The sequence below is a fragment of the Colletotrichum destructivum genome, chromosome 4 (assembly GCF_034447905.1).
Source record: "Colletotrichum destructivum chromosome 4, complete sequence".
NCBI classification, from domain to species: domain Eukaryota; kingdom Fungi; phylum Ascomycota; class Sordariomycetes; order Glomerellales; family Glomerellaceae; genus Colletotrichum; species Colletotrichum destructivum.
This window is the reverse complement of record NC_085899.1, coordinates 4,750,102-4,773,134: the sequence shown is the minus strand read 5'-3', so window position 1 is coordinate 4,773,134 and position 23,033 is coordinate 4,750,102. Positions and strand designations below refer to the sequence as shown.

The window sequence follows — 23,033 nt, the reverse complement described above, 5'->3', positions numbered from 1 at the left end:
TCATATACAAAAATCACTCACTTACCTTGGAATCCACTTACTCATTCCCACCGTGAAGTGAGAGACTGCCCGAATCGGGCTCAGCCGAGAAACCCGCCTTATTACCTCCAACTCGTCTGTTCCTCTCTTAAACGAGCAACGCGCCTCGCCTTGCTGGGCCAATTCTTCCGCTTCCAGTCGGCCCAGCCCCTCCTATCTACGCTGCGGAGAGCCTCGTAGCAGTCGTTGCACAGCATCCGGCCCCAGCGGGCGGCGTTCCTCAGACAACCGCACATCTTGTCACTCCCCGACTGCTGAGCCTGAGCCTGCGACTGCTGCTGCTGCTGCGAAGGACCGTCTTCCCACGTTTCAATCTCGTTCTCGAGCCATTCCTCCTCATCACGCTCGTCTGGGTTCCGAGGAGGCATGCGGCAGTCCCAGCAGAGCGCGTCCGCCGTGGTGTCCACCTCCTCGCCGCAGGCGGTGCACTGCTTGGCGTCCAGCATCACGCTCGCGCCCATTCCACGCGAGCCCTCGACCTCGCAGTTGTTGCAGTAGGCTTGCCCGTTGGCGGCGGATTCGCTCTCGCAGATGACGCAGGTGGCCGCCGCCGCCGCCGCGAGGGTAGTTGAGGCCTGAGCCTCCGAGGCGGACCGGTCCACGCAGTCGTGGCATTTTCCCTCGCCGGGGGGCACCTGGTTCCTGAAGCAGGCATTGCACGTGTGCCAACCCCTGTGCTCGGGCTCGTCCTGTCGTGGGTTAGCATTGAAACCATTCCCTACTTCTACCTGTTGTCCGCCCTTGTCCGGACCGAAGGCGACGAGGACGCAGATGCACTCCACACAACGCCGGCGACCGGGTGCCAGGGGAACGCCTGGTCTTTTGCACCGCAGGCACAGAAACCCCTGAGTGCTTTGGGGGGCAGGACGGGGTTCGGAGAGGTCTCGGCCTCGCCCGGCTTCTTCTCGGCCGGCGCGGCCGGGCGAGTGGACAACAGCATGGCGGCTGAGTTCCACGAGCGCCTCCGCAGCGATGCCGCGAAGAACCTGCTGTCTGATGTTGGTTTGGCGGCACTCCTCGCAGACGGGGTAGCTGGGCTGGCCGTTCACGACGGGACCGGGACCTAGCGGGACCTCCCTGCACTGGGGACACACTCTGACGACCTGTTGGTTAGTGGTGGGAGCATACCTGGGAGGCCGGGAAACCTCCGGTCCCGGCTGCTGGGAGCGTCTGTCGGTCGACACTCTACGGAGGAAATCGGGCATCGGAATGGGGTGAGAGGCGGCTGCCGTGGGCACGTATCGGCCTCGTCGGTAAACAGAGGCCGGGTTCACCGTTTGCCACATCGCTCTTCTGAGGTGGTCATCATTGTATGAGAACATGTGTGCAGCTTGATAAGCCTGACGACAGAGGGAAGCTGCCGCGGGTTGAGATGGCCTTGCATCACGGCTCGGGATCCAAGCGGGACGACTGGTGCGGTTGGTGGTGTCATTGTCGTTCCGGTCGAGGTTGGAGCGCTGTCCCTGGCTAGATGGGAAATATCCCAGGTTAGATGGGATGTATCCCTGGTTAGATGGGAAGTAACCCGGGTTAGATGGAAAGTATCCACCGCCCGATCCCATGCCATAGTCACGATGGTTTCGGTAAGGGTCCATCCTGATTGCTGTTGTTCTTGCCGGCGGTGGGGATGTGTTGGTGATCTGGTCTGAAGTTAGCTTTGATGAGAGTGGTACTACTTACTTTAACTGCTTGCGTGGTGAATCAGATAAATGGTAAGCAAGGGTGTGAGTAAGTGGAAATCTGGTTGAGTTGATGAAGTGTGTTGGGATCAAAAGTTGTCTAGGTTGACTGAACGAATGACGTTCTTATGTATGGAATCAGAGACCGGATAGCAGCTGTATTGTTCGACAGGCAAAGGGCGGTGAATGTAATGCGCGTTGCCGTCGTGAACAATAGACTTGATTATGAAGGTAATAACGGATTGTCCGAAGACTCAGCCTTCGTCAGACTGTTCTTTGACACAACCAGCTTTGTCTTGAGCGCTTTAAACAACTCGATTCAGCATCAAAGACAATCAAAGAAAACAAGCAGCTACTTGTCATAGAATAGAGCTGGAAGGTGGCAATATCTAGGACTCAGCAGTGCATCATTCTCGCTGCACGATTTTAAGAACCCAGCCGAGGTGTTTGATTGCAGACCATTGGACAGCCCAATAACAATCTCAGCCCCTACGATACCAGGATACTATTAAAATATAATAAGATTTTGTTCATACATCCAGGAACAGTTAATCCGACTGTCAGGCAGGACGGTGATGAAAACCACTCAGACATACATGCATGGGGGCGCCGTGATAGCGTTTGTTGTCGCTTGAGAGAATCCTGACGCAGTGAAATATTGCTAAGCTTCCCCTAGAAAACGTGGATTTTGTAGGAGAATACTCTCAAAGCCAAACCCAGGATGATCTAGGAACAGAAACGCAGTGAATCTTGGGAATGATGATTACTGGCAAGACGATCTGATTTGCATCGGCTCGAGCGAGAGCAAGGCATGTTGGTGTGATTTGGGAGCAGCCCCGTCAAGCAAGGGTCACAAGCCCTAGTAGCCCAGATCGTCTAGTTGGTTAGGATGATACGTTGTGGTTCTTCTATACAGCGATCCGTGTTGACGGCGGTTCGAATCCGCCTCTGGGCACAACTAAATATTTTGCCAATGCTTTTGCTTGGGGAGTTAAGAGCGACAACCAAACTCTTAGCCGTCCTGTCAGGAGGATAAGATTTTTGGTCAGGGTCGAAGATCCGGTGTGTTGGCCGACGGCATCCGGTCGGTGAACCGATAAATAGTGGACCTCGGAGCCAGAAGCGGAGCCAGAAGCGGAGCCTCCGAGAATGTTTCACTCGACCTACACGGGAATACCAAACCAGCTTACAACCCCGATAGTCCTAGAGGTAACATGGCACTGGCGTTTTGTTCTAAAGCAGTGTCCATAGGTGGCCTTTTATCCGATGATTTGACCACAAGTTCACCATTCAAAGGGATCATCAAGTAACTTAACTCATCAGCTGTCCCGATCCTTCGAGTGAACAACAGAGGCTCGCGCATAATGGTGTCATAAGTTGATTGTATTTGAGAATTCTCGTCTGCCAATGCGCTATGCCGCGAACGCATGAATTGAAATCTCGTTGGACTGATCAACTGTCGCTGTAGTTATTCGTCGAGTCGGAGCCGACGAGGGGCTGCTAGCCAGCCAAGTCTTTTTAGCCGCCGACAAGGGGACGGACGAGTACTCACAATGAAACGAGAGTCCTTAATGTCCCAGGTTCTTCACTTCCCGGTTCAATCCCCAACAGTTTCCCTACAACCGACATGCATGGGTGGTCCGTCACCCTGCCGGCACGGGAATTCTACCAGGATACACGCATTGACAACCAACCAAGGCCAGAAGAGATAGTGGTCGCTACCGAAAGAGGTACTATCATCAGATAGAGAGAGGCGCTGGGCTCCCGGAGTTTCGTCGCCCGCTAGATGTGCCACATGATTAAAATCCGGTCACTCAGACTTTACATATCAGGCTCATCTCAGGCTTTATTGACGCAGCATTGTCCGATGCATTGAACGAGACTATATCGCCTCGGAAAATGCAGATAATTAGCTGCAAGACACCGCAATGTCTCTTACGGGAGCTAGGAATATTAATTGCCGAGATGTCATGGTCCGACCAACAACGGCCTGCAGGCCCATCACGTCAGTTTCCGTTGGTGCCCATCCGCTATTTGATCTACTTTCCTGATTAGGGACACTTGTTTGCTTCAATCACCAGGATTGTATGGTTCGGGACCCATCTAAAAAAAATCGATATCACAACTCGTCTGATGGTCCCGGTCGCTGATTCGAGGTTGATGAAGCCACAGAGCCAGGTTATACAGAAACCGAAATGCATGGGCCCTTACCGCAAGGGCCTGGAAAGAGTGATAAGGAGGTATTTGTGCATGTTCCTCCGACGGGAGAGCGCGGCGCGAGCCGCTGTTGGTATTTAACACCCGTCACCGCCGCGCTGCAACTTTGTTTGTCCTTTGAAGGGTGGATTCCGTCTTCGTTGCATTCCCTCTCCTTTTGCAGTTCATCGAAGAGAAAGACCTCACCGGAGCCATGACGACGGATGAGAAGCGTCCTTTGGAGTGCGACATTGAGCATGGCGGCTCTGAGGCAGACGTCGTTTCCTCCGTGACCGAGGAGACCAGCGAAGTGGCGAACCAACGGAAACACCCAAGAGAGGGCTGGGCATCTTGGAGGTGGCCTTGTGTTCAGTCAGCCTTTATCTTGGGAGGCCTGCTCCTTGGTATGTAGCCTTTCCTCCAGAGATTGCCCCAAAGTTTTGATCCAGACTGTTATTTCAAACCGACTGACACCAGTGACAACTACCAGGGTACGATGTCAGCAACATCGCGAACATTCAACCTCCAATCTACTCAGAGTTCGGAAATGTCCACCTCCTGCCGTGGGTTGCCACTGGGTACACCGCAACGCAAGTGTGCATGGTCCCGCTCGTCCGCAAGCTCGCGATCCTCGGCAACGTGAAATCGCAGATGGTCTTGTATACCCTGATCTTCGTCATTGGTGCCGCAGTCTCGGGTTCAGCGACTAGCATCAACTCGGTCATTGTCGGTCGCGCCATTGCGGGTATTGGAGGAGCCGGTATCTACCAGCTGTGAGCTACACGCATTTGAAGCCATTTCGGCATCAAGCCCCCTCCCACCGTCTCGCTAACAGGTCTCGAATAGTTGTATTGTTATCAACGTGCTTCTCTCGTCCCCCGCAGAGTTGCCTCGCCTTCAAGGTGTGATGGCGGTTTCCTGGGCAGTTGGTCTCACCTTGGGCCCTGTCATTGGAGGGGCCTTTGCTGAAAGCCAGAGTGCCACATGGAGATGGGTAAGTGATCGCCAGCTCGTTTGCTCTAGAAAGAGGATAGCACTGATGCTAATACATACCCAGGCGATGTATCTCAACTTACCAATCCTCTCCATCATGGCCATACTCAACTTTGTGGCACTCCCCTCCATCCGTCTGGCACCAGGCCTACCGATTGTTAAAGGGCTTCGCGCCTTCGACTGGATCGGCGTGGTACTCCATATGGCCGGCTTCATCCTCTTGTGCTCCGCTCTCATCTTCAGCGGATCCACGTGGGCCTGGTCTTCACATTCGGCCATCACGGCCTGGGTGGTCGTCGGCGTCATCTACGTCGTCTACTTTTTGCAGCAATACTTCAGCCTCTTCACCAGCAAAGAGAACCGGAGCATTCCAGCGGACCTTCTGAAAGACAGAACAGTTGTTCTGGTCTGCCTCGGGACGTTCGCCGCCGGAAGCTGCTACGGCATCGCCCTCTATTACACCCCCTTGTTCCTGGCCTTCACCAAGGGGTTGGGGCCGATCCAGGCTGCGGTACGGCTCTTGCCCTTCATCTTTACCTTCATCGTCTTCACGATCGTCATGGCAGGCCTCATCCCCGTCATTGGCAGATACGCTCCATTCTACGTCATCGGCGGCGTCTTGACCATGGTAGGTGCCGGGCTTCAGTCGCAACTCACCGTCCAGAGCTCCGAGGGCCGGATCATGGGGGTCAGCACCCTTATCGGCGCCGGGACCGGATGCATGTGGCAGACTGGCGTTGCCATCTTGACGCAAAGCGTGCCCGCGGATCGGCGCCTCGACGCCACGGCCCTCTTCATCATGGTGCAGCTGGGTGGCATTTCCATCACGCTCGCCCTGGCAGGCTGCATCTTCCAGAACCTCGGCTACAGCCGCCTCCACGCCCCTCTTTCTGCACTGGGATACAGCGAGTATGACATCCGCGAAGCTCTGGCGGGGCTGGAATCCAACATCTGGGCTACTGTAGACCGTGACGTGGTTCAGTTTGTCGTGGGGGAGGTTGCGGGTGTGATCGCCGACCTGCAGTTCGTGATTGTGACCTCGGGAGCCTTGGCTTTTCTGAGTGGCTGTTTCATGAAATGGCAAAAGTTGGACTTTGGAAGAACAAAGGAAGCCAAGTGAGATGTTCAGCAACGGGAAACTCAAAGAAACCAACGCAACTTCTATGGTTGATGCAAGACCTGTTTGCCGACATGGTGAGAATAAAGAGTGGCCACTGTGCTCATGACATTCATTGCCCTCAAGAGATTAGCGGCCTTGGACGGCGGATTAGGAAAACAAAATGGATTCTAATCATCAAATGCTACCCCGAGACTCGGTTTCAACAGACGTGACACCCAGAAGAAAAGCTAAGAGTAAGGACCGTAGTTAAATGTGAGAACAGAAACAAGCCACTTAAACATTACAGCGCTCCAAACACCATGTCGAACAACAAAACCCAAAAACAGAAATATCATCCATGAAGAGTCAGCAGTGAGGAAATTGTGTGGGCCCAGCCCCTCAAGAGTCCCAGATAGCACCGTAAGCAGGAACGCCGCGTGTCTCGAGGCCGTAGACGACCTTCTTCGTGATTTTTTCGTTGGCGATGATGATGACAGCTTCGGCCTGGAAGCTCTTGGCAAGATTGTAGCCCATCTTGACCAAGTCTGGACGACCCATAGTCTTGGTATCGTGAATTACCGCGTTGGGGATCTTGGACTTGATAGCGTCGAGGAGTGGCTTGCCGAAGGTCTGCTCCGGTCGCGGGGTAGACCAGATCAGCTGGGTCGGACAGCTCTGGTCCTGGATGTGGCCAAGGAGGGGTCCGATCCCCGAGCCGGTGGCGATCACCACAATGCGGTTGAAGCAGGTCGCGATTCGCATGACGCCGCAGGTGGGAACGCCGCGCACCCAGATGTGCGTGGGTGGCTTCTCGATGCAGTTCTTGGTCCAGTCGCCGGCGTTCGACACAACCAACGAGAACCCCTTGGGACGATGCTCTACCTTTTCAGGGGCCGGGATCGTGGCGAAGGAGTGCCACTCGAGGAGAGGGCGGCGGGACAGTCGGACGAAACTGCCGTTGACGGGGACCGTGTAGCCGAAATGCAGTCTCACGGCGTGGTTGGAGAGGACCTCGGCCTCGACAGGGACCTTTTTGAGGAACAGCCAGGAAGAGGCGATGCTCATGGTCGCCGCTGTAAGAATCCAGAAGCCGGGAGTACGGATGCAGGCGGCGCCTAGCGACATGTCCGCCGCTCTCCCATCGTTTGCGCCGAGAACGATTTGCACCCAGAAGAGACCGAGCATGGTCCAGCCGACGAACCGGTGCGTCTTCTCGAAGAGGTCGTGGTGCGTCTTCCGGAACGCGGGCCAAGCGAGCGCAATCGTGACGGTGAAGAGACCGGTGAGCATCCAAGACACGACCTTTGAAGCCACGGACTGATAGCCCCAGGCGGGACACTCTGCGAACTGGCAGACCTCGTCGCTGATGTTGGTGGCCAGAAGCCACGCGCCCGCAGAGACGGCGGCGCCCGAGTGGACGCCGCCGAAGTGGAAAATCTTTGCGCAGCGCTTCCTGACGGCGAGGGGCCAGGACTTAGGCACGTTGCAGGTGACGGCATAGAGGGCGTTGATGACGAAGTCCTGGCGCGCGAGGACGGCGACGAGGAGGTTGACGGCCGTGAGGTTACCGAGCCAGGCCCTCTGGAACCCGGCAAAAGCGAGCGCCACGACCGCGGCGATGTTCAGCGCGCCAACGATTGTGAACAGGCGGCGGTAGACGATGGCGATGCGGTGCACGAAGCCGCGGTAGGGTCGGGCCAGGGTCTTCGCGGGGACGTCTCGGCCGAGATCGGGCTTCTCGTCCACCTCGGTGAAGCTGGAAGCGGAGGACTCGGCGGTGAGGTCGGTAACAGATGACTTGCTGTCTGTAGAAAGAGACTCCTTGGATGCCGTCTCCCTGACTGTGATGCTCGTCTCTTCCTTCTTCTCGTTCTCGGTGACGGTGACCAGGTCCTGTAAAGCCCGCTTGTCCACCTTGCCGTTCGAGGTCAAGGGGAGGGCGTCGAGAAAGTGGAACTTGGTCGGGATGGCGTAGTATGGCTGGCGGGCCCTGACGTGGACCTGGATGGTATCCAGATCGCAGTCCCGGGGCGTGACGAACCCGTGGATCTCGTTGTGGATGAACAGCGTGGCGGCCTTGGAAACAGCTGGGCATGTGTTGATGGATGCGGTGACGCCGTCGAGCTCGACTCGAAAGCCCTAGGGCGTGTTGTGAGTAACTGTGAATAGAAAGATGGTGATACGTTTACACTACTAACCTTGATCTTGATCTGGTCGTCGACTCGCCCTAGGATGTCAATGGAGCCATCTTGCCTCCAACGTCCGAGATCCCCGGTATTGTACATCATAGACCTAAGAAGAAGTCAACGAAGGTCTTTTAATGGCGTAGCACTGAAGTATTACCCGTCCTTGGCAAAAGGGTCCAGCTTGTACCTCTCGGCAGTCTTCTCGGGGAGAGAGACGTAGCCGCGAGAAATGCCATGGCCACCAGCCCACATCACCCCAGGCTCACCGACCCCGAGGGGCTTGCCGTCAGAGTTGAGGACATAGACCGTGTTGTTAGGAGTCGGCTTTCCAATGGTCAAAGTCTCTCCCGGTTGGTGCGGGTGCATGGTGTTCACAATGGTAGTCTCTGTAGGCCCGCAGCAGTTGTAGTAGGTTGCGTGCGTGGCCCACAAGTCCGCGAGTCTGGTTTGAGGATGTTAGTCGGGTTAGGGCAGGAATGTTTGTTTCAACGTAAGGCGTACCTCTGAGAGCTGGGTTCTCCCGCAGTGGCGGCAACTTTGATATTGGAGTATTCTCGAGGATCGTACTTTGCCAAGATGCTCGGTGTGCAGATCAGAACTTGAGCCTGGATCCCTTTTGTCAGTGCAGCCTAACATGGCGATATACCTCATGGGTGAGAATCAAAGCTTTACCTCTCTCAGACATGGTTCCCATTTCGAACCTCGGAGGACGAGGGTGCCTCCGTTGCAGATACACCCAAGAATCTCCCATGCGGCTGCAAGATAGTCAATATCAAAATTGGAAAGCTTGGGGGTTCAATCCCATACCCATATCAAAGCTTATGTTCAACACCTGGCTCACACGAGTGCCAGTCGAGATGCCGAGATCACCCGGCGAAAGACAAACGAGGTTGGTCACATTTTTGTGCGTGACGTCCACTCCTTTAGGAGTTCCAGTAGTTCCTGGAGACCCAATTGGTTAGTTGATTCACTCAAGACTATTTCAACCACATTGCCCTGACTTACCAGACGTGTAGATGACGTAGCACCCGTGCTCTGGCTTAGCCAAGTCGTGGTAGACCAGAGCCTGGGAAGTCTCTTCGCTCTCCCCCAAGTCCTCGTCAATAACAAGCGTCTCACAGGAACATCCGAGTGTCTCGAATCGATGCTTTGTTGATTTCAGACACAAGACGTGCTTGCCGCCCGCTTGTTCGAGGACGAACCGCAGCGTAGAGTCGGGCACCACACCACCATCAAGTGGCACGTACTGAGCTCCGCAAGAGAGGACTGCGACAATGCCAACCAGCATGTCAATGCCTCGCTTGACGACCAGCGGGACTCGGTCGCCCGGTTTGATCCCGAGGCCGGTGAGTTTCCTCGAAAGCTGGTTGGCCCGGGCAGCCAGATCGCCGTAGGTAATCTCTCGGATCTGCTGCGCAGACAGGTCACGGGCTGCGGTGACATGCGGTTGAGTCTCTGCATGATGATAAAAGGCGGCCGTGACGGTGGGATATCTGGACTTGATTCGTGGACCCTGAGCGAAGGAGAGAGGGACTGGTCCAACCGGGGTTGACGCCGGGTCTTGAACGAGCTGGTTCTGCATACTTGCGAGACGGAAATAGAACTGAGAAGGTTGTGGCAGGGGTCGAATTCCAAATGAATGCCAAAAAAAGAACCAGGCTAATCCGAATCCTGATAGATTGAAGGAGAGAATGCTCCTGAGTTCCTTTGGAGTCATCGACTAGCTTGCGAGTCGTCATGACTTTAAATACCCAGCCAGATCTCCTTTGGCCACGGCCGCCCAAACCCCCTTCCCTTCCACCACCTCGAGACTCTTATTGTCTTCCTTCCTTGATCAGATGCAGGACGGGGGGAGAAAATCTCTCACCACCATGTACGGCCGTCTTGAGTTGCATCGCAACAAGTTTATCCGTGGGGGATGCTGCGTGAATTCCTCGCGCCGACTCGCAGACAACCCATCTCCACACATCTACAACGAACCTTCTCGGACTGACACATCGAAACGCTCCTTCCGTGTTCAGAAACCTCTCGTTCGCCTTTTCCAGAAACGCCATATCCTTGCCAGGTCGCGTACGCGGGTGAATGGGCCTGGCCACGAGGCTTCTCAAAGAGGAAAGCCCGGGAGAAACCTGCGCAAAAAGCTCGACAACACCTCTCACCGAGCCCGATTATTGAACCGGAGGGTGGGAGGGTGAGGGGGGACAGACTTCTGCAACCAGCTGCAGGTTCCGCCCTGATGATCGCGGAAACCCGGTTGCGAGCTTCATGCAAGCACTCTATCATGGCGGCAAGTTGCCGTGCCGCTTTGCACGATGTCCACAAATGATAACGGTCAACAACGTCCACACGGCCCGGGCTGCGGAGTGGGCCTCAGTCGGCGGGCGGAGTTGAGGGTTGATCCTCTCGCGACTGAAAGCTTCTCTCGGCCGAGCTTAGAGACACCTGACCGACGGAATACGAGCTCGGGTTCGGGAAGGTGACGAACCTCGCCGCTGGTTGCTGGAAACAAGTGCAAAGAACTTCACTCATCAGCCGGGCACGATCGCTCACGGCTAGGAGACGGGCCATCAGCGCGGCTCGGCTAGGAGGTCGGCATCGCCTCGGAAGGATCGTCAGACCTTCAGGGGTCGTGACCTTGGAACGACACCACCAGCACACTTGCGTGTCCTTCCGAAAGACACCTTGTGACCGACAGGTTGCGTTTGGGAGTACAGATCCATCCACTGCGACCGATGATGTGCCAGCCAGGCTGGCCAGTCTTGAAGGATCACCCTCGACGGCCTAGATCGAGATGACTCCAGGATGGCTGCAACGCAATCTAATCAATCTCGACGAGTGGATTCAAGTGGTGTGATTTTCCGCCCCGGCGATCCGTGGGTATTGCTGGCCAAGCTTCTGCCGCCATCACTTCTGCCGGTCCCCGGTGCAACCTATGGGGCCGAATGGCCGTGGACTGTGGGGGAGGGAGATGCCACGGTTCAGACGCGGACAGCTCGATTCCGTTTGCGCCACGACGTGGGAAGAGCTAATCCTTGTTCAGCAGAGCTCTACGGCGCTGCAACCTCGCGTCACCCATCTAGATCGACGGCGGCCTATGCGGAGGCCCACGAGACGGGCCCAAAACTGGGAAGCACATCATACAACCGCTGAAAGGCGTGGCTCCCTTCCTGTGAGAGCAAGATGCCGTCACCCCTTGGCACGGTATCTAGCTGTGCGCTCTCGTCTGATGACAGATGCTGATGTAAACGCACACAGATTACACAGGTTCGGGGCCCTACAATCCCCCTCTAACCGGTTTCTGCGGAACCACATCCATGCCATCTTCCACCTCGACGCGGCGTCCCAGCAACGTCACATTGAACGGGCGAAACGGCGTGGAGCGAGCAAATGTCTCTTTCGCAGTTGCCGCAACGGGCCATGTCCTCCGAGCCGCTGCCACCGTTCTTGCATCGGGGGCGGGCCCCGGGGGCTGGTGTGGGATGAATGAGTTTAGGGACTGGAGATGGGATGTCAAGGTGCGCGCGCAAGCGACGGATCGAGAACATGGTCGAGATTCGATTATGGTGTGCGGGGGTTGGTTCTTGTGTCCTGCGGTGATCTATCCGAGTCCAACCGATGCCGGTCATATTGAGGTGGCTGGGATGGGTTTGGCTTACACGTCGAGCGTCACGAGATCCGAAAACGTGAGCAACGCAAAACCGCCAATTCGGCCAATTTCCCTCAGTTCCCAATGGCCGGGATAATCCAAAGGAGCCCAGGACAATCAATACTGGCTCCATTTGGATCGGTTCAGTAGCGCTGACAGGTAGGTGTTGGGGAAGTAGATCCGAGTAGTCCGCCAAGTCCTGGCCAGACTTTCTCATGTTTCCCTACCATGACCTGTGTGGACTTTCACCAAAGCTTTCTTTAGGAATCGAGTTCCTCTTTTAGAGGAGGAAGATGCTGTCTTGGAGTTGTGTTCCTTTTGAAAGGCTACATCGAGCTAGGGTCTTTCTCGCCATTGGAAATATTATTCCCTGTCAACTTATCAGCCTATCCTGGAAGGCATCTAGAAAGGACTTACCATCACACCTGTAGCTTTTCAACTGATTCAAACGACTGATTACCGCCGTTGTTTTGTTTATGGGTGCTGTGTTGAAGGTTATATGAGACTTGCATGCTCCTGGCATCTGGAAAAACGATGACTTTGGCCGTCTAGAAAAAGATAAGTCTGGCAATGCTAGCTTGTACAAACATTGCTTGACATGATGTTCTGAGGGAACTGTGGCATTTTGTATTTACAACAGTCAGAACATGAGTTCCGTTCCGCAGCCTTACTTGCGAACTGACTTTCCAGGTGAGGCTCCTGCTGCAACATTCGTCAACATTAAGACAGAATAATGTGGAGGTTGTCTATTTAAGAAACCAAGACATTGAACGCTTTTGAGCTACACCTACTTGTAAGTTTAACTAAGAACAAAAGAATCCTATGCTAGGATAGTTATTAACTAAAGAAGTGCAGTTTGGAGCTGGAACTGAACAGTTTTCAACAACTGTAAGGGAACACAACCTAATATTATTGTCGTTCTAGTATCATCAAATAAAGAAACATCAAGATTTAGATAAAAAGACACAAAAGGAGTATTCATTCCTGTTTGTCCTGTATACTTGGTGTCACGTGGTTTCTTTTCGCTTGATCAAACTCAGCGTTAGGACCAAACTCGAAGCCTGCTGCGGACCGACCGCCCTGTGAAAGCCGCCTGGAGTAAATCTCTTGTTACAGTCATGAGAACTCCGAGAAAGAGGTAGACAACAAGGGAATTAGCCTCTGCGTCTTGTTCCGCTCCTTCCTCTGCGCAACTCAATACATCACAACTCACAACACCAGGCTCGCTTCAATCACCAACCTCACTAAGTCACCTCACCTTGCAAACTCTGGCAACAAAGAGGCCGAACTCTCCGACCTTGACACATGAATAAAACCCCGGCTTTATGGGAAACGCCCGTCGCGATCGCAGAAGAGCACGCAGAGAAAGAATGATGGCGTCTATCGGTTCCAACTCCAGCAAGGGCAGCAGCGCCTCCGGCTCCCAGAAGCTGCGCCAGATCATAAATCTGAACCCATCAGCCAGACCTTTCACCCCAACAGGCTCTGGCCCTCCATCTTCGACCCTTCCTAACGTTGGTATGTACCAGTCTCACTGCCCGGTTGATCGACCTTCTCAAAATGGCCTCGTCACCGGTGTCTTCACATGCCAGCCCCGCCCCCACGCATCTACCCGCCTCAATCTCACCGATCGGGGGGGATCTTCACATGGTGCAATCTCACCGGCTCAATTACGAAAGCAAGGCTAATGATCGCTGAGGAGCAGGAGATCTAGCTTACCATCAAACCATGGCTGTCGAGGTCGCGAATATGGTCGCGGCCCAAGGTACGCCTCACTCACTTTGTTCTTATCATCAATCCTACCCACCCATCCACCCCCGAGTGTCCCCCAGCACCAAGTCTCGCATAGCCAAGCATCGGCCCTTTTCTTCTTCTTTGAGCACCTCCTCTTTACGGCCTGTCGCTTGCGTCATATGCATCCTCAATCCCTCCTTCTCATCTCAGCAACCTTTGCTCACACTGACAACAAGACCTAGTTCCGCCATCCATGCGGCCGCCCCCCGAACGCAAGCCCACGACCGAGCCAGGTGGCCAAAGAACCTCCACCGCATACGCCCAACGCGTCGGTGACACTATACCGATTCTCGTCGTTGCTACCAACTCGGTCGGTTCGGCCGACCTCGATGCGCCCAAGACCCCGCCGAATCTTCAGCCCAATCCTCGAAGGGGAAGCCCCACGCCCGCAGCGTACACTTTCGCCGATGACGACGAGTTCTATCCCGGTACTGATCCGCGACTCAAGAGAAACGCCTGTTGGGTGAAGTGCTAGGGCGGAGGACAAAACATCGACGCGCCAAAGGGGGATGGTAGAGGCTGCACAGTTGCTGTGTCGTCGTGCCGTAAGCGACTTGGTCACTTATCTCTCTGAAGTTGGACAGTCAGATGTGGACTTTCAAGGCACGAAATTGATACAGGCTTGGCGAGACAAAAAGGAAGCTGCATCACGAGAAGTTGGGGTGCATATTTTGTGCTCCCGGCCAGGTATGCAGCTCCCCGCAGCGGGCTGAGGCGGAAAGGAATAGCAAGACGGTTCTTATATCTTGTGCAAATTTCTTATTGTGGCATGTGTTATGTACTTGGGCTCACGGATGGGCTCCTCGAAGCTCGGGCTGAGCGGTCCAGGCCCATCCCAAGACACGTCGCAGACAAACGCTTTGCAAACGCTTTGCAAACGCTGTGCAAACTAGGTAACTCGCCGCTGCACTACTGCAGCCACGGCCTGAACCCTGGCCGTTTACTCTTGAACCGAGGGAAGGCTAATCGTACAGCAGACTAGCCAGGAAGCCTAAGCCACTGAAGACGGTGGCGACGATGAACGTTGAGCGGATGGCGGAGTTGTACTGCGTCAAGACCGGCAACAGCATCTCCGACGGGAGAACGTTGGGGTCTCTCAAGCCAACGCCGGTCCCAGCATTCATGATCGTCGCGATTTGAACCGCAGTGATACCAGGCACGGCTGCAAGCCGGTTCTGCAATGAGCTGGCAAACACATTCTGTGCGATGGAGATACCCAAGGAGGCGCCGAGCGAGTTGAAAAAGGCCATCAAGGCATTGGCTATGGGCCCGTCGCTGGCCTTGATAGCTTTGCCCTTGGCGCTGGCTCTCTGCACCGCGACAAAGGGGACCTGCCAGGCAATGCCGGTGCCCACGCCGATGATGACCTGGAAGCCGATGTAGGAAGCAGTCGGCGAGTCGACTTTGAGAGTATAGAGCAGCCCCGAGCCGATGACGAAGATGGCGGTGCCGACCCACCCGAAGGGCTTATACGAGCTTACTCGGGACATACCGGCGCCGGCGAAGATTCCGATGACAGCCATGGTCACGACGTACGGGAGGATGAGCACACCGGAGCCTGTTGCGGTCGTCCCCAACACAACCTGGAAGTAGAAGGGCAGGAAGAAGTTCTGCGCGAACATGGCTGCCGCCGAACAGGCCATTTGGAGCGCGCCGGCGATCACGGTCCGTTGGCGCATGACGCGAGGCGGCAAGGTGGCGTTGTCACCGCCCCAGAGCTGCGAGGAGACGAGCGCGATCGTGAGGAGGCCGAAGGCCAGCAGACAGCCCCAGACCCGGGCGTCTCCCCACGCGTACTTGGTGCCGCCCCATTGTAGGGCGAGCAGGAGGCACACGACCGCAGGGACCAACAACAACGTGCCCAACGGATCGAACCTGGCCGCCTTTTGCAGCAGCGATGGTGCCAGCGGCGGCTGCGGCAGCGGCGGCGAGCCGACGGTTCCAGATGGACCCCCATGATCAGTGGTGCCCTGCCGAAGACGCTCGGATTCGGGGTCACTTCCCTCGAGCTTCCTTGCAGACGGCACGCGGAACACGCCAAGGATGACGGCGAAGGCGAAGGCCCCCAGCGGCAGGTTGATCCAGAAGCACCACCGCCACGTCAGCGCGGGCGAATCGGCGAAGACGCCGCCCAGCGGCGGGCCGACGAGCGAGGCGATGGCGAACATGCCCGTCAGCAGGGAGAAGAGCAGGGGCCGCACCCGCAGCGGCGCGGCGAGGGCCAAGATGTTGACGGCGCCCGAGTACAGCGCGGCGCCGCCGACGCCGGCGACGGTGCGGCCGGCGATGAGGGCGCCCGAGCTCGGCGCCAGCGCGCAGACGACGGAACCAACCTCGAAGACGACGAGGCCGGCGAGGTACGTCCACTTGACGTTGAGGATGGTGTAGACCTTGCCCAGCGACGGCTGCAGCGCCGTCGAGGCGACGAGGTAGGCGCTGCGGTACCAGCCGACGTCGTCGAGCGAGCGGAAGTCGTCGGCGATGCGCGGGATGGCCGTCGCTGCGGTTCGTGTATTTGTCTCTTAGGCTTTGAAAAGGAAACAATCTCTCAAGACTCCGGGGGGGGGGGGGGGGGGGGGGGGGGGGGAAGAAGGGGGGGAATCACGCCTCACGTACCCAGGATGGTGTTGTCCACAGCCATCGCGAAGACGACGGTGCATAGCCCGGCGGCGAGCAGCGCAATCACCGCCGGCTTGGGGAACTTTCCCTCATCTGCGCCGGTAGCGCTCGTCGTTGTTCCTTGTGTTGTCCCCTTGTCGACCTCGGCCGTCGGTGTCTTGTCTGCGTGTTCACATCTTGCTCCGTTCTGCTGGGCGTCGTCGCCAGGGTCGTTTGCTTTCACGGTCTCGCCGCTGCTGGCTTTCTCGTTGAGTCGCTCTGCCATGGCTGAAAAGTGTTGAACATGTATCTCGCATCGGCAGGGGGAGATTAAAAGTCAATGGCATTGTGATCAAGATGGGGAAGTGGCATTTCCCCGGATAAGAACCCAAGCTCGCTGTGAAACAAACTGCACGAATCATGTAAACCCAACCGGTGAGCACGCAGCCGGGACCTTTGGCTGGTCTCCATCATCGCAACATGAAGTTCAAGGTTCCGTCCGGACCGAAGAAGTTGGATGGAGAAAGTCAATTGAAGATTGACAGCTGGTGGGAACTCTGTCTCGAGAAGTGCCCGTTTCGCCCATCTCTTCGCCAGAGATGTCGCGCCGTCTTGACTGGGTACATCCCTCCGCGCCACGTTGACAGATTGTCCAGGTGCGAGGGATTGAATGCTTTCCAGAATGGTCCCAGAAGAATTTCACAAGCCATGAGCTTCAGCTTCTGCTCGCCAATCCTTCCTTCGACTACTGTGCAGGATACTTACTGGCACTTGGTCGTGGCTCCTCGACTGAAGGCCAAAGCTGTCCCTCTTGTTCGATCAGCAACAGCCATCTCTGATCATCCTTTCCCTGAAGCAATGGAGGTAGCATGTGCAAACGCTGGGTCAGATTTTATATGCTGCGGCCCAATTTTATATGCTGCGGTCCAAGAGGTCCTCAGGGCGGTGGCATGATGACGAGGGCTCCTAGATCTCCGTCTCAGGTCCTCCGGGCCGGATACGGTAGTGGAGACACGGGGACTAGTAAAGTCGCCGAGTGGGTCTTCCCCGCCAGATGCGGAGACTTGTGATTTATTTATGAAGCCCTCCGTGCCTAGCCGCTGTCCTTATCGCTTTGTAGGTAGTCAGCCGAAGCCCAGAAGACCCTTGTTTTCTTCATGTCAGACCGGGGTACGATTTTCATCATCTTCCATATACCTAAAGAGACTGACTGTTTGCTAAACAATTTTCCCCCATTGCTCTATGAACAACTCTGTCTTTTGAGTGTTGCTCAACTTGGCGGATCTGGCTCCTTGGGCGACTTACTGGAGGACTCTTTGACTATGTGATGTCATTTGGATGCCTTTTTCATTCGGTGCATTTAAATGAAGTCGGGATTTTGGACCACCTATTTACTGCACTAACTCATCGGTGCAGAAAGGCCGTCCCAGCTGCTCTCAAACACTACTTCTTCTTGGTCTGTCTCTCTCCCGGTTGTAGCCGGCTCTGTCACTGCTCGATTCGCCTTCTGCGTTCTGGCTACCGCTCTCTGACTTGATTGCTACTTACAGATCACAGGCGTCGACTACAACAGGCCTCAACTTATGAACTTCACTTTTGGCCTACTACTCGCCCAGAACAGAACACCCTATGTACTTCCACTTGATTCGGGTACTCTTACTGACTTCACGACCCATTTGCGTTCACGGAGAAAACAAAGGCAGCAGAGAGACCTGAGCAAGTCTTTCATTGGTGTACCACTGTGAAGAGATGCGGGTTTCGACCATGGTTCAGACCTGGTTCGATGGATGACTGCCGAGACTACCCGAAAGCCGAGATATTGATTTTGGAGTAGGCATCTAAAACGGAAACCCCCACAACTGAATAGCCTACTTAGTGGATATCGATATCGAGACGCATATCTACATGCTTCCTGTATCTTTTTAGCAGGGCAAAACATTCAAGATTTCACATCAGTGTAACATGTCCAGCCTCTAGGCCTATGATATTTTAGTGTAACGTAGGGGATTCCAGCTGTGTTGTAGGCTTATTTGCAAAGGTATTAGAGGCCATCTCGGGTCGACTTTCCTATCGTCAGACGCGTTTTGTTAGTAACCTTGCAGAACTCAGATGGGTTGCTGCTAACACGTGTTGCTCAAATTACATATAGGTCAGGTTTCCGGATTACATGCATTTCACAGGGTTTCTACTGTGGACTCTTGCCGCGCGCGGAGGCGTGATAAGACACTTCGTTTTGTTCCCCGGCAGTCTTGGCAATGGTATTCTCTGACTCGTCGCCGTCGTCAGTGTTACGACACTAACAAGAAGGCGTCATTCCTTGACAACGAAGTGGAAATGTGCTTGTAACCTAAGATCCAGTGACCTATCAGTTTTGACCTTGGCCCAGGTTTGGTAGGTGTTCCTAAAGTGACGTGCCGTTCGGCGTGGACAAGACAATTCCCAGCCAGCACCAGATGGTAGGGTTTCAGGGGCGCCCCTCCCCCTTACCACCGTATCATCAATGAGTGGACCATTTCTTACTTTGCTCGAAGAGAAAATACCAATCAACATCCCTCAAAGATCCACCGATTACGAATATTTATGTTCTTGGAGACTAGATTCAGCCGAAATCCACTGCCTTGCGTTGCAACATTGGACCTGATGTTCTACTCCTTTCGTTTTGAAGCTTGTTTGTTGTCCCTGTTTGGGAATTGACCTTGTCACCCAACCACCGAGATGAGAAGATTCACCCTGAAAGTAACGCAGAAAGCAAGGTCAGGTTGTTCAAAACCATCTATCGCCTACACGTGGATGATGGAGGACGCATTTTCTTCTCCCAGCGTTGAGTGGATGCCTGGTCTGATAGCTTCTCCCCAACTTGTCTTTGTTGAAGCTGCCTGCATTCAATTTCTTTCCAGTCCTTCAAAGTGCGCAACAGAAGGTTCTCCCAGTCTTGATCGTGATTACGCTTAAAATAACTTCGATAAGCTCCTTGGCATGCAGACATCGGGGGAGGATCTAGCAATCTTCGCGGCGTTCGACAGCCATCCCTTGTGACATCCTAGGTGGTTCACCGAGCGCCAATCGCGCCGCAATAACTCGATAATGCTCGGCATATCTTTAGGGAAGGTTCCCTGAATCTGCAAGCCTTCTGATCTGTTTGCATTTTTGCTCCATGAACCTTTTACTTGAAAGATTCAACATACTGAATGCACAGAGAGTCGTCAGTCGATCCAGTGCATGAACTTTAAACTATTGGGCAGAGCCTGTGACCTCCTTGTTTAGAGATGGACCAAGGTGGCATAGTTTGATACAACCTTTGCTCGACAGACATCAACTCAAGTGCGGGGTACTGATGATCGGACAGCACAAGAGTGGCCTTATCTTCTGGTCCTCGGGGATAGTGCAAATGGCAGCTTCAGGGGATGACGCGTTCATAGGTCAAGAACACCCGTAAAGGCTAACAATTCCGGACTCGCGTTGCATTCTCTTGAAAAACGTGGAAAGGCCCATTTGACCATCCGCCCAGGCATGACCTCTCCGAGGGCAGCCATGATTCGCGTAGTTCAGTCAGTAACAGCTCAAGCGTAGTGTCAAGCTGATATTGCTCGTGAGCCTCCCCCCTGAGACTGGAGACGAACTCAGTTGCATCCGTGCATCGGCCACGTCGACATCCACATCATTGACTGACTTTCGGTTGTCGGCCATCCCAAGTTTGTTGGAAATATCGGATAAATGGCCTTATGGATAGCCACAGGCTTTCAAAATGCGTGTCAGTGCATCCACATAGAGTTGAATCCTGTCAGTACGCCTCCAAGGCTGGAACCATCTATGAGGTGGTACCAGCCTTTTCTGTGGTCCCCAGCGTGGCAGCGCAAGACACATCCTGGTTCCCCACAAACCATCACGAAAGCGAGGGTTGAGCAACGTGTGTGAGACAGGGTTTGAGACTCACCGTTTTGATGTCGTTTTGTAATCGAACAACATGAGGTGATTTGCCGGCCTGATGTCTCCCGACCTTGATACTTTTACAGGCGGCGAGAGCGAGCCTGTAAAAGTGGCGTGGCATGGCTCATAGGAGATACCGACGAGGGACCTCACTTTCAGCGAGGCATAGTGACCGGAAGCTTAAAGTGACTCTAATTCATAGCCCGGCAAGACCGATGACAACACGACGATTCCAATTTGACAGTGATTTGGGAATCCCGTTTCCTTATTGGGAGAGACCAGTATGAGCACAGACATATAGGCAATCTTCCAGTATATTGCCAGTTCTGCCTTGTGTCTGCGAGCCATTGGGCGAAGCGTTGGTAGGTGCTCCGAACTATGCTCTTTGCGATGCCCAACCTCGTCCATCCGTCGAAAGCGAGCTTCTAATCTGTTTCGATGTAAACTTTGCCATCTTTTCAAACCATTCGAGGTCCCATCGATTGGTCCCGCGTCGGTATTTGCAATCCCAGTGTCGATCGGATGTTGAAAAGCCCGCTCATATATCGCAAGGGTAGATGGGCGACCAATGGATGGAGCAGCTCACCTAGATTGGACGGGTGGCTTGGCTTTAGATAGAATTCTCCGCTAGTTCATCTTAGGGCAGATCGCTGCAAGGCAAGGCAAGGCAGACTGAGGCCATGAAACGGATTGCCGCACTTCATCGCCATGGTGTCTCCCAAACTGGAACCCATCATGGAGTTGATGCCAGGGCACCCCCCTGGCATGTTGGCCCGGATGTAGGTGGCCGGCACTCGTTGATTGGATACCCCTTACTGTATCAAGCCTAGACGGAGTACTCCACTCGGGGTTACCCGTCCGCAACGCGCAACAGCGCAGGGGCATTCAGTTCGGTTGAGGAGAAATCGGTCTCGGTCTCGGTCTCGCTGTCTCTTCCCGGAGTTGTGGTGCTGAGTCCTCTCCCCAGGCTGTGCAGTGCACCATAACACGAAGATCGTGTTGTCAATCGCAGCAGTAATCTACTTGTGATATACGTCCTGATCTCGTTTTGGCCTAAAACATTCGTCATGGTGAATGACTCGACCCAGACATAGGGGTTTACTTTAATAGTCCTCCATCGAACGCGATATCACAATTAGATCAGTCGAAGATTCAACAGCTAACTGACAACAAAAGTCTTCACACATAAAGCTGGCAAACGTTGCACCTGGTCGAGCAAGACGCCCTTGGACCCAAACTGTTGATTTAACAACTATTAACCTACCATCCATACCCAAGTCAAGCCACCCCGCCCCGATCACATCGAGCCCATCTTCGAACCGACCAACTACACTTGTCAACTCGAATATCAGCATCAATACAGCTTGTTCTTCAAAATGGCTGGAGAGGCGATTCCGAATCTCCCGCCAGTCTCTAGCGATGTTGTCAACCTCGCCTATGCCGAGCTGGTGATCTACGCCCTACTACTCCCACCTGCGGGCTGGATTACATGGAAGCATGGAAAGAAGGGCATGGTCTGCTGGCCCCTTCTTGTGTCGCACTTCTTCATGCGATTCATCGCCGACATCTACTTAATTGTCAAGAAAGACGAACCACTGCTCCCTAACCAATTCAACATCATGACGAACGCGGGTAGCTTGGCCTGCCTGTCGTTGACGTTGATCGGTATTATCTACGAAACGTAAGAGGTTTCGCAATTATTCCCCGAATCCCGCAGTCGCTGACATGGTAAACCGTACAGGAACATCATCCTTCCCGGCTCACCGAAGCGCTGGACAGAGAAGATCATCCTGGGCGTCACGCATCTTTGCAACACTGGAGGCATTGGCATGTCAACATACGGAGGCGCCCCCAGCCACTCCAGCAGTGGCGTCATGAACCAGACCCTGAACCAAATCGGCAACTGCATGCAGCTCTTCGTCATGCTCGGCGTCTGTGGATGGATGTGGCCTACCTTCAAGAAGATTCGATCCTCGTCCAGCCCCAATTGCCGACCTGCCATGCTGATGCTCCGGGCCACCGTGGTTGGCATGCCGTTCCATCTCATCCACCTGGCTTACACCACGACGTACGCCTTCGATCACATCCCGAGCCTCGACCCCGTCATGGGTTCCTTCGCGACCAAGCTCGTGCTGCTGTTCGGTACACAACTTGGCGTCACCATCGCCATGCTTGGAGGCGGTTGGTTAGGCATGAGCGCCGATATGCCCAAGGCAGTCCAGGTGGAACTTGCCCCTACCGACGTCGAAGGCAACAACAATGTGCGTGACGACATCCCCTTGTCCCAGGGCTGGAGTAGAGACGACATTGCCAGGGCGAAGCAGGGCTTCGCCTGAATATTTCCCAAGGCGTTTGTCCTTCTTTGGAATTCCTTTTCCGCGAGACGCTCCCGTTGCATTGCGGAGAGAAAAGAAGAAAAAAAAGCACACGGCCAGGAGACTGACGACTGGGGACCCATAGGACGACTCGGACCAGACTGGAAGATTCCGACTCGGGAGTCGAACTCGATCGAGAAAAGGCGCCAGGGCGTGGGAATCCTCTGTCAGCAACAACAGGGACTAGCGAGATGTAGAACGTGCGGGACACGGGGTCTACAATTGGACTCGAAAAATAGTCTTCCGAATGTCGGAGAGGATACGGGGCCTAGTCATGTTGCACCAAGTCTCTTTTTCCTACGGCTGTTTCCATCTTTTTGGGGTTTCATTTGGCGGTGTTGGCATATAGATTGTAACATGGCATATGAGCTTCAAGCGAGCTTTTTTTTTTTTTCTTCTTATCTTTTCTCAGGAAATCAATCCATGCTTGCGTCCGAGTGATGAAAAAAAGGTCATGATGGAAGTTCAATATAACTGTTACAACGGTGCCGGCAAGTAAGC

General features: G+C 54.5%; 6 protein-coding genes across 6 annotated transcripts; 3 read left to right on the top strand and 3 right to left on the bottom strand.

The window, feature by feature from the left end:
- Positions 1-101: 101 nt before the first annotated feature.
- On the bottom strand, positions 102-1,325 carry CDEST_07389 (uncharacterized protein; the record flags this gene model as incomplete). The annotated part of the gene is made up of 1 exon (XM_062923548.1): positions 102-1,325. One exon carries the CDS (start codon positions 1,323-1,325, stop codon positions 102-104), a length of 1,224 nt encoding a protein of 407 aa, XP_062779599.1.
- A 2,803-nt stretch (positions 1,326-4,128) lies between these two features.
- CDEST_07388 (Putative major facilitator superfamily, MFS transporter superfamily) lies at positions 4,129-6,027 on the top strand (the record flags this gene model as incomplete). The annotated part of the gene is made up of 3 exons (XM_062923547.1): positions 4,129-4,318; positions 4,405-4,687; positions 4,761-6,027. 3 exons carry the CDS (start codon positions 4,129-4,131, stop codon positions 6,025-6,027), a joined length of 1,740 nt encoding a protein of 579 aa, XP_062779598.1.
- Positions 6,028-6,101: 74 nt separating this feature from the next.
- CDEST_07387 (Putative AMP-dependent synthetase/ligase domain, AMP-binding, AMP-binding enzyme domain, ANL) lies at positions 6,102-9,909 on the bottom strand (the record flags this gene model as incomplete). Its single annotated transcript, XM_062923546.1, has 7 exons — positions 6,102-8,145; positions 8,205-8,298; positions 8,350-8,634; positions 8,694-8,797; positions 8,865-8,947; positions 9,000-9,134; positions 9,198-9,909. 7 exons carry the CDS (start codon positions 9,907-9,909, stop codon positions 6,406-6,408), a joined length of 3,153 nt encoding a protein of 1,050 aa, XP_062779597.1. The 3' UTR covers positions 6,102-6,405.
- A 3,657-nt stretch (positions 9,910-13,566) lies between these two features.
- CDEST_07386 (uncharacterized protein) lies at positions 13,567-14,107 on the top strand (the record flags this gene model as incomplete). The annotated part of the gene is made up of 2 exons (XM_062923545.1): positions 13,567-13,603; positions 13,815-14,107. The coding sequence occupies 2 exons, from the start codon at positions 13,567-13,569 to the stop codon at positions 14,105-14,107; spliced, it is 330 nt and encodes a 109-aa protein (XP_062779596.1).
- Positions 14,108-14,594: 487 nt separating this feature from the next.
- On the bottom strand, positions 14,595-16,292 carry CDEST_07385 (Putative major facilitator superfamily, MFS transporter superfamily; the record flags this gene model as incomplete). Its single annotated transcript, XM_062923544.1, has 2 exons — positions 14,595-16,151; positions 16,245-16,292. 2 exons carry the CDS (start codon positions 16,290-16,292, stop codon positions 14,595-14,597), a joined length of 1,605 nt encoding a protein of 534 aa, XP_062779595.1.
- A 5,241-nt stretch (positions 16,293-21,533) lies between these two features.
- CDEST_07384 (uncharacterized protein) lies at positions 21,534-22,493 on the top strand (the record flags this gene model as incomplete). The annotated part of the gene is made up of 2 exons (XM_062923543.1): positions 21,534-21,838; positions 21,899-22,493. 2 exons carry the CDS (start codon positions 21,534-21,536, stop codon positions 22,491-22,493), a joined length of 900 nt encoding a protein of 299 aa, XP_062779594.1.
- Positions 22,494-23,033: the final 540 nt, after the last annotated feature.